General features: G+C 42.8%; 1 protein-coding gene and 1 non-coding gene across 2 annotated transcripts; one reads left to right on the top strand and one right to left on the bottom strand.

Moving 5' to 3' along the window:
* Positions 1-327: 327 nt before the first annotated feature.
* trnam-cau (transfer RNA methionine (anticodon CAU)) lies at positions 328-399 on the bottom strand. The gene has a single exon. It is a non-coding gene; the product is annotated as a tRNA-Met (tRNA).
* A 3711-nt stretch (positions 400-4110) lies between these two features.
* slc3a2a (solute carrier family 3 member 2a) lies at positions 4111-9348 on the top strand. Its single transcript, XM_068588393.1, has 11 exons — positions 4111-4245; positions 5028-5243; positions 5362-5546; positions 6433-6606; positions 6787-6881; positions 7032-7168; positions 7619-7731; positions 7877-8076; positions 8166-8243; positions 8331-8550; positions 8639-9348. The coding sequence occupies exons 2-11, from the start codon at positions 5047-5049 to the stop codon at positions 8776-8778; spliced, it is 1539 nt and encodes a 512-aa protein (XP_068444494.1). The 5' UTR covers positions 4111-4245; positions 5028-5046; the 3' UTR covers positions 8779-9348.
* The last annotated feature ends 208 nt before the right edge of the window (positions 9349-9556 follow it).

The raw sequence follows: 9556 nt of genomic DNA, 5'->3' as shown, positions 1-9556 counted from the left end.
TATCAACAAATACAAGAAAAATCCACAAGCTCTCCGAGCTGTATATAATGTTTTTAAATTTATCATTGATGTGATCATATTATAATTATATCATAATATTTCCAAAGTGGTTAATAATTTTGTACTTTGATTTACAGCAATTATAGCATTCTGAATGCGGGACTTCCAACATATCAATACTGGTAAGTAGTAATTACTGTTTATGACATCTTTTTATACTTTCTCACACAGAGGTAGATAAGCTGTGGGTGCATATGGCTGATATATGGAATGCATAGCAAGTGCAAACAGCTTTAGTGTGACACTGACAGTAAATTAACATCAAAATAGCAGAGGATGGTTTCGATCCATCGACCTCTGGGTTATGGGCCCAGCACGCTTCCGCTGCGCCACTCTGCTCTTGCAGCTGAAGGGCCAGAGAGAGTATTGCATCACTGAAATAAACTGCTCTGCATTCTTCTCACATCAAGGTGCATTCTTACATAACGAGCAACCATTGTTTCCTGCTGACTGAAAGAGCTGTGGGTGGGGGGGCAGGGGGAAGCGGGAGGGTTTTTTTTTGTATCTTAGCATGCTGATTCCCTCTTCTCTATACTTCTAGACACATGTCTGCAGTGAATGTACAATTGTGAACCAATTATTGTCGGCTCGGTTCATATTAGCGCTCCATTCATGCCAGTAAAGTGTAAGAGAGGGAAGCTTTCCATCGTTAACAGTCCCCCCTTTGTCTGTGAGAGAAAACTAGGCCACACAAGGGGAACAAAGACAGGAAAACACATCACAGGAGGCAACACATCACAGAGAGGACGACACACGGAGAGATTGGAAGTCGAAAAGTTATTAAAATGTACAAGCAAGGTATGGTGACCGACTGTAGAATGAAAGCAATGTAATTATACACGACATTGGCAAAGTCTCTTTATGAAGCACACCGAACATGACTGATTGTGTGTATGTTTCAACCTGTAACTTTCTCCGGAAATGATTTACTGAATATCAGTGCAACGTTGATATAGACTTCTCTCTTGAACTATTTGGGACAGAGCTTGAGACAATGAGATGAAAGCACAAGACCTCAGCATAACTGGTCTAAACTGGTCCAGGTCAGTTTTGCAGTTCTTTTTTTCTTTTTCTCAAGCTCACGCTGTCTTGCAAAATAAACTCTCTCTGAGGGATCAGACAGGGATTTATAGTGAGGCCCTGTGTGTGTATTCATGTGTGTGAGTGTGTGTCCCTCCAGCGCTGCGGACTGTACATTTGTTTGAGAGCATTACAGGGACCCGCAGATTGCACTAAAAGTTTAACTTTTAGCGATTTTAGAACACAAAAAGGAATAGTTTATTACTCATATTTCCCATTATGTTAATCCCCACGACGTATTTGTCTCAGTTAACAATCTATAGGCCGACATTTTTAAGTAAAATCCAATACTTTGTGTAATAATCTTACTTATCCAATATTATTGTGTATAACAATAAAACTAAATAAAATAGCTTCACTGATACCGGAAATAAGCTGTTGTGTGTTTCTGAAACTGCGACCCTGAACCAGTGTGGTGTAATGCAGAGTAATCCCCTCTGCTGCCTCCAAAACTATGCAGAAACTATGGCTCCCCCCCAGTTCTCTCTCTGCATGCTTGCTGAATGCACAAGCAAAGCATTATGGCTTTGCAATGGAACAAGTCTCGGAGTGAATTATTTCATCCGTGTCCTCTGCGGCTTTATCTCCATTGTTGTGACTCAAGTGCATTTCTGTTAGTTCTGTTTTTTTTTGGCAATGTGAAGACTCAAACGGACTTGGACGACGTTTGGGTAAATACTTGGGGAAGTTGTTGCCATGGCTTGGCGTTGTCTGTCCTTAAATAATCTTCTGTTTCAAATTTTGTTCAGAGTTTTGCAACACCCCCAACTCACAAACATGTTTTGACATCCTAGCCTCCGTCTCTTTCTCTCTCCCTCTGTCTGGCCTTTCTTCTATTTTTCTCCTGGCCACTCCTCCTTACACTTGTTTGCTGAGTCATGTAGCCACTGCTCTGTGTCCCCTCCAATCTCTATCTTAAACAGAGGTCTCCCCAAACATTACTCCCTTGATCTTCTTGAGTCTGTGAAAAGATGAAACGTTATGGAAAAAGAGAAGGTATGATGCAGAACTTAGAAATGGAGTGTCCCTTCCCTGTTTTTACTCTCATGTCTGTCCACCATCATCAACAGCCAACAGCACAGTGTGTTCACATCAGCCAGCAGTCAACAGCTCTGTTACGACCCGACTCTGCCAAACACACATGCTCTACAGGCCGAGCTAAAAACGGGAACAGGTGGTGTGTGTTTGAGTTTGTTTTGAGGATAGAGCTTCTATATTATACCATGAGACGGAGCTTCCACACATATTCAGTTCTAAGGTCAAATTATCATAACATTTTTTTTTTTTTTTTTAAAGATTCCAGTTCTACATTTTTGTAGAACTGCCAGTCGCATCATGTTGTTACATTTTTACAAAACTTGTCACAGTAATAGAGGTCAAATGATGGGTTATGGCAGATTATATTGTCATAGGTCCACAAACCCTACTGGATAACATCTTCTCCTCTGACACAAATCTAGAAAGGATTTATAAATGTGGTGTTGTGAATGTGTTTGTGTTAAACTGTCTGCAAGGTGTTTGAGAATAAACCTGAACGCTCTCAGCAGCATTATTCCTGGTGAAAGTAAAAATAGTTCATTAGAATGTCCTTTGATTTGGAGGAATGATTGACAAATTGAATTGATTTGACCAGAATTTCTACTAAACGTACTGTGTACGTATTAGGAAACTATTACATATTCTTAAAAAACAGTCTGATGAAATGCTCAAATCAGAAAAGAAAAACAAATGTGGGAAAATGTGGATTTCTTTTGCATCTTTTTTGTCGTACAAGATATTTTCAAAGAAAATATGCAAATTAAAGACTGAACACAGAAATAGGCGTCCACAAAACAAGCACACACGCACAAGCGTACATACAGTCCCACCAGAGCAAAGTGGTGGAGGGCGCTTCGGAAGTAACCCGTCGCATAAAGATGTTTACTCACGAGCGTTTGAAAAAAATGACCCTCTGAATTTTTACAACAGATGCACCACACAGGAATATGAGAATTATTAACACTTCGTCATGTCGAGGCATGTGTGCTTTCCTTTAATCTCAGGTTGCATACTGTCCCTTACTGAGATCAACATATATATTACTGCAGTGCAGACTGTATCATGGACAAACATGGCATGGAACATATCATAGTGCTTTATGTCCACGACATTTCCTAGAAGTCTGCTGTAACTTCATGAAGGTCAGCAGCAGCTGGGAAAGGCCTCAGAGCACAGATACAGAATCAAACCATCAGCAATGTCAACAACAACAACATGACATTTTTATATGAGCTATTTCAAGAGCCACTCACAGACAAAAGGTGTTGTTGTTTTTTAAAGTTTTTTTGGAGGCCATTTAATGGTAACAATCTAGATGGTTTTATCTGGACTTGGTTTAGGAGACACATAAGGTATGTTTTCCATCAATACTTCTAATCAATTGCTTGCTAACCATTCATTGCATCCATTTTGTCTATATAGACTACTCATGTGTTCGGAGACCTAACACACATGTAACAATACAAATACAATATAAATTGAAAGGCCATGCGAATTCAGTCTAAAAGGTTTTTCCTTTGATGTTGTATTGGCTATAGCACTATAGTGAGAGCACAATCATACCAGATTGAATAGATTACTCAGTGAGTGAGCGGATGAAGTCTGCATACAAGAGAAGGGAATGGGAAAGGGGGGGGGGGGTGAATTAGATTAGATAGAGGAACAGAGGCAATCTCCACTAAACAAAAGAGTGCACCATTAATCAGCTGGTCATCAGCATTGCTTATGCAACTGATTATATTATCCAAAGTAGACGTTTGCAGAACCAAACCCAATCATTCAGTTTTTCTTTTTCAGCCTAAACCTGTGTCGCCCTGACATTAGGACCCAAGACGTGTAGCCGGGTTTATAGGATAAAGCGGGCACAGATAAGTGGTCCAATGAGAGAGAGAGAGAGACTATTGGGTCGTCCCTCGGTAGGCGGAGAAACCAGGCAGCTACAAATACACACCAGCCTGCCTGTTGCTCCAAGATTATATCACAGACCAGAGAATTAACGACCGCGAAAAAGGGGGGAAAGAAAAACACGGACGGACTTTACGTTGCTTCGGCCTTTTTTAAAAACAGGTAATGTTGAATCTAACGAAACTTCATCGTATTTGGCGGTCACAGAACAAACTTAACGCCGTGTGAATGTGAATTTGACCGGTTTGAGAGCCTCGTGTACGAGCGGATGACGTAGCATGGGCTCGATTTCATCATACATGGAGACGACAAATGGCACGAGAGCAAAGCGTATTTTTGGGAGGGCGCAGGTCCATTTGGACTTTTAAATAACGTTTACACACCAATTCAGCAGACATTTCAGTTTAAGAGTTGTGTGTGTGTGTGAAACCAATGTATGGACACGTCACAGAACAAAACGGCGGCCAATTGCTCTTCCGGTGTTTCGGTTAATCACGCGACCCGGTTAGCTGACGTCTTCTCGTGCACTTTGCACGCCTTTGCTCTAAAACCAACCGGATTCGACCTTGAGGGCTCTTTTTCTTTTTGTAAACAAGTCCAAACGGGAATCTTGCTTTTTTTTTAAAAAAAAAAGAAAAAAAAAGTTATTAAATGCACAAAGTCGTCTTTGGAGCCTGTTTTGTTGAAGACATCAGTAGCGCTCTATATAAATTGAGCAGTTTAGTCAAACATTGCAAAAACCTATGTAATGCTATACTTATCAAGTGTAATATTATTTTTAACAACTTAACTGGAAGGCACTGTACGTAACAGGTGACTTTGACAAGCTCCCCAGTGCTGAACATACGATGTGACTAAACATTTAACCAATAATGTTAGAAAGATAAGAGATCAATATTAATGTACCCCTCCCCTTCTGTTATCTACGCTGCCGCCTCTTCCAGAAATTAACTTGATTTGACCATGAGCAAAGAAGCAGAGATCGACATGAAGGATGTGGAGCTGAATGAGCTGGACCCGGAGAAGCAGCCCATGACGGGCGATGGCCAGGCCGCAGGGGTGGAGAAAAATGGCACCGTCAAACTGAAGGTCCCAGTGGACGAGCTTACATTCACCGGCCTGTCCAAGGAGGAGCTGATGAAGGTGGCTGGCACTCCGGGGTAAGAGCCGCAAGAGAAGAGTTGCTATAAACACCTTTTGTTTAATTAAAGAAAATAACATGGGTCTTGCATTGGTGTCATCTTAATCCCCCCCCCTACCATCATCCTTTGTGTATAGATGGGTCCGAACCCGCTGGGCCCTTCTCGTCCTGTTCTGGCTGGGCTGGTTGGGCATGCTGGCTGGAGCCATAGTGATCATTGTCCAGGCCCCTCGCTGCAAACCCATCCCTGAGATGAACTGGTGGAACGAAGGACCTCTCTACCAGATCTCTGATCTTGAAGCTTTCTCTGAAGGAATTGAAGGTAGAATCTTTTTTTTTTATTTTATTTTTTTTAAAAATGTTTTTAGTGAATATGTATTTACAGGGTTAATCTTGGACTTCTAATGTAAATGGTGACGCCCTTTCTTGCTGCTCTTCCTTTTTTTTTTGCGCGTGACGTCACCCAGCTCCTAAAAAAAGGATCTGAGAATATCTTCAATGTGTGGTCTGGTCTGTGGTGACCCCTGCTTATTCACATGAGAAAAGTCTTGTGACAAAGTCTTTTTCGGCTGGCAAGATACCAAACTGCTGACTAGGCTAACCGATGTTTCATGTCCTTTAGACCTTAAGTCACTGACTAAGACATTTCTTTCATATCTCTACTGCTCCGGTTTGAGGTCACGGTTTAGCGACCACTGGCCGCTCCAATTTTTTTAAGAACTTCTTTTTATTTCTCCCCAAATGCCACTTAACATTGTCACAATTTTAAGCCTTCCTTTTCCAATTGCGGTTTTAAGCATGTCTGTTTTTTTAGTTGTTTTTTTTTAAAGCGACAGACCGTAATGACAGGTTGTACCGCTGTTCTTAAAGTGAAATACTTGGGGCGCACTCGGGTTTCCAACAGGCCTTGGGCCGAATTCCAACGACCACACGTGACTCGTTGGTGTTTTCACATAAGGATCTCCTTGTGCTCAGACTCTACATGGCCAGCAGAGGGTGTGTGTGTGTGTGTGTGTGTGTGTGTGTGTGTGGGGGGGGGGGGGGTCACTCACATGCTCCTGCCTTGATGCCTTGAGTCAATACCGAGCTAGAAGAACAGCATTTTTAACTGTACTGTCTTTGAAGCATTAAATGTCTCTCCAGCCATTTGCCCTCCACCCCGCACCTCCGACCCTGCTGCCTTTCACACACCAACCCTCTGTCTCTAGGTGTCGAGGCAAAGCTGGATGACATCAATAAGTTGAAGGTGAAAGGTCTGATTCTCGGCCCCCTTCACGTGACCCAGGCCAACCGACTTCCCGCCCTGAATCTTCAAGCAATTGACCCGACCCTGGGAACCGAGAAGGCCCTTGCTGCTGTGTTGGAAAAGGCCCACAAGAAGGGTAGGTCTTCACACAAAAATTATGTTGTTTTTTTTTGTTTTTTTTTGTGGCGTCAAAGCTCAAACCAACATTTCTGGAGAATCCCTAATGTTGGAAGACATTCTCAATTAATAGTAAGATAATAGGATGTGTTTAATCACAGATGTTTTCTTACCGTTATTTGTTTAAATCTCCTTTTAGGCATTTCTGTGGTGCTTGACCTGACTCCAAACTACAATGGAACTCTTCCCTGGTTCAATACTGGCGACGTTGATGTTGTGATGGAGAAAGTCACGGTAGGACACATACACACATGTGCACTTATGTCCACTTATGTTCCTTGACTCATTCGCTCCCTTTAAGTGTGTTGAAGTGAGCCAGTTAGATCCACGTCAGCGACACGCTCTTGCTTCTATTGTGACTAAAGCACTCGTGTTCTCTTCCAGGCTGCAGCAAAGTATTGGCTGAATTTCAAAGTTGATGGCATCAAGGTATCGGACCTCACGGTTGCCACCAACTCTGTTGATTGGTCCAAGCTGCAGGCCGCTTTCGTGATCAACGGCACTGAAGCAGAAAAGAAGAGGTAACTATAGTGGAAGGTTTCTCACTTGCTTTCTTTCTGTAGTAAATCTGGCCCAACAAATGTAGAAAGAAAAGAAAGACTCCACCTCTGATCTCTTTTTGTGCGAATGTAACTTTAAATGTCAGGACAAATAACATCAATGTTTCCTGAGAGACGGTGGAGATTAAAAGCATTCCAGGTGTGCAGGGGACTGTGGGTGGGGTCCAGTAGATTAACAAGAAAGGCTTCCAGGTCAATGGCGCTATTACACGGTCTTCTTGTGAAGCGACACCTTGTGGAGGGTTTGGGGAATGACAATCGACCAACAAAATTAATCAAATTTGGTTTTAAAATCCGAGGGGCGATATTCCAAAATGCTGCTCCTTTATTCTATGCTTTTTCTAAAACAACTTATTGTACCTTCAAACTCTAAAACCACTTCTATTCCTATCAACATTTTTCTTTTCTCAGGCTGCTGATGGGTGTGGTTGGTAAAGGTACTCCGGCTGTTGAGGTCTCCCAGCTCGTCAACACCACGGGTGTCAATCTGGTCCTCTCTGACCTGCTCACGAGTAAAAAAGGAGGTAGGCTGAAGTGCACCAGTCTATACACACAGAACACATGTTTTTTATCTGCTCATTCTGTCCATATCTGGCGCCAACAATTGTCTTTTGTGTGAAAACCAACCAGTTGCGACGCATTGCCTGAGATGATTTTACTTACGTGCAGGTGTGGAGCGCATCATGGCCATCGACACACTTCACTCTCAGCAGAGAAGCCTCGGCTGGGGTCTGGGCGCCGCCCAACACGACCAGCTGTCCAAACATGCAGTGACTCCAGCCCTGATACGTCTCTACCAGCTCCTGCTGTTCACCATGCCTGGAACCCCAGTGTTTACCTACGGAGACGAGATCGGCCTTCAGGCAGTGGTGAGATACACAGCTGATGAGATCTTCCCCAATGTTTCGGTGTGTGTGTGTGTCCTTTTTGCCTCACCCCTCTTTTGTTTCCTCGTCAGGGTGACAAATCTCCGAAGATGGTTTGGGACATAGAGGAGGAACCTGCTGAAGGCGCTGCTGTCAATGAGACTGTGGAGGTAAAAGCGCGTTAACGGCAACAAAAATAATATTTAAAAAAAAAAACGGCATTCCAATTTAGATGTCCACAATTGTCACATTTACAGGCTGAGCGGAAGGAGCGCATCGCCATAAAGAAGTGGTTCAAATCCCTTAGTGACCTGCGAGCAAAGGAGCGCGCCCTCCTCCACGGAGACTACTACCCGCTCGTCTCCTCCGCCTCCTCCCTCTCGTTCGTCCGCGTGTGGGACCAGAGCGAGAGATACATAACGGCTGTCAACTGGGGGTCAGCGGACGAGTTGCTCGCACTCAAACTGCCGCCCACAGGCAAGTTCAACAGACGGCTCTCGCCCAGTTAACGCTGTTTAATGGTCGCTGCTTAGTTTTTGACAATGTGCTCGTTTTGCTCCTGCAGAAGGAGTGGAGCTGCCAGAGACGGCCACGGTGATTCTGTCGACTGATCCAGACATGAAGGTGGACTCCACAGTCAGCCTGGACAAAATCACCCTAAAAGCCGGACAAGCCGTCCTACTGCAGTTTCCCTATTTAGGCTAAAGGTGGAGCTAAAGTGCAAGGGAAGCTAACTACAGATTAGACTTGTTTTAAAGAAATGAAACTACAGTTTGTCCTGATACTTAGGAATAAGGTGGCATACTCAAGATAAAGGTGTTTTTTTGGTTTTTAATAGAAAGGACTTGTCAGATTACTTAGTAAGAATATAACTAAATGGGGTCGAATTAGATCTGCCATACATATACAGAATGTTGGCCAGTATAAGCTCCGTTCAATTCATTTTGTTTTCACAACTTTTTTTTTTTTTTTTGTGCTAGAATAAGATGCAGCCAACTCAGACGCACATGTTTATTTGTGATCTTGTATTGACTATCTGTGCATTGTCCAAATATGTGAAAGACATTCCATTTTTTATTCTTTGGGCATTTCTGAAGCAGTCTTATTCATTTGTTTTATTTATCATAATTTTTAAGATTCCGTTTGAAAAGTATGAACATCTGTTACTCTGTCAGAATTCTACTGAAAATTTCGTGCAATAAAATTGTTGCGACTGGCATCAAGTCTGACAGGTGAACTGAATTGGAAATGAATAAACTGAAAGTTCGACACCGACTCCTGCGCACTCCCGTGTCTTTGTGTGCGACAACTTTCTTCTAAGAGTATTTTTAAGGATGTTCTTTGTGCCGAAGATGATATCAGATGAGACGCTCACTATTCTTAGTGCGTATACAGCTGTGAGTGTAAGTGTGTCACAGATGTTAACGGAGGAAGCGCGAACATATATTTTATCAACGTTTTATCGGCTCATTATACCTGACTA

The sequence above is a fragment of the Clinocottus analis genome, unplaced genomic scaffold, assembly GCF_023055335.1.
Source record: "Clinocottus analis isolate CAN_PGR_092001 unplaced genomic scaffold, fCliAna1.0.p SCAF_21, whole genome shotgun sequence".
NCBI classification, from domain to species: domain Eukaryota; kingdom Metazoa; phylum Chordata; class Actinopteri; order Perciformes; family Cottidae; genus Clinocottus; species Clinocottus analis.
The sequence above is the reverse complement of the archived record's forward strand: the minus strand, read 5'-3'. Positions and strand labels throughout refer to the sequence as shown.

Bases quoted from the DNA above. Each gene is read 5' to 3' on its own strand.
- slc3a2a (XM_068588393.1), top strand. From the start codon at position 5,047: ATGAGCAAAGAAGCAGAGATCGACATGAAGGATGTGGAGCTGAATGAG. The intron at 6,607-6,786 runs GTAGGTCTTCAC...ATCTCCTTTTAG, and splicing joins GGAAAAGGCCCACAAGAAGG to GCATTTCTGTGGTGCTTGAC. The intron at 7,732-7,876 runs GTAGGCTGAAGT...ACTTACGTGCAG, and splicing joins GCTCACGAGTAAAAAAGGAG to GTGTGGAGCGCATCATGGCC.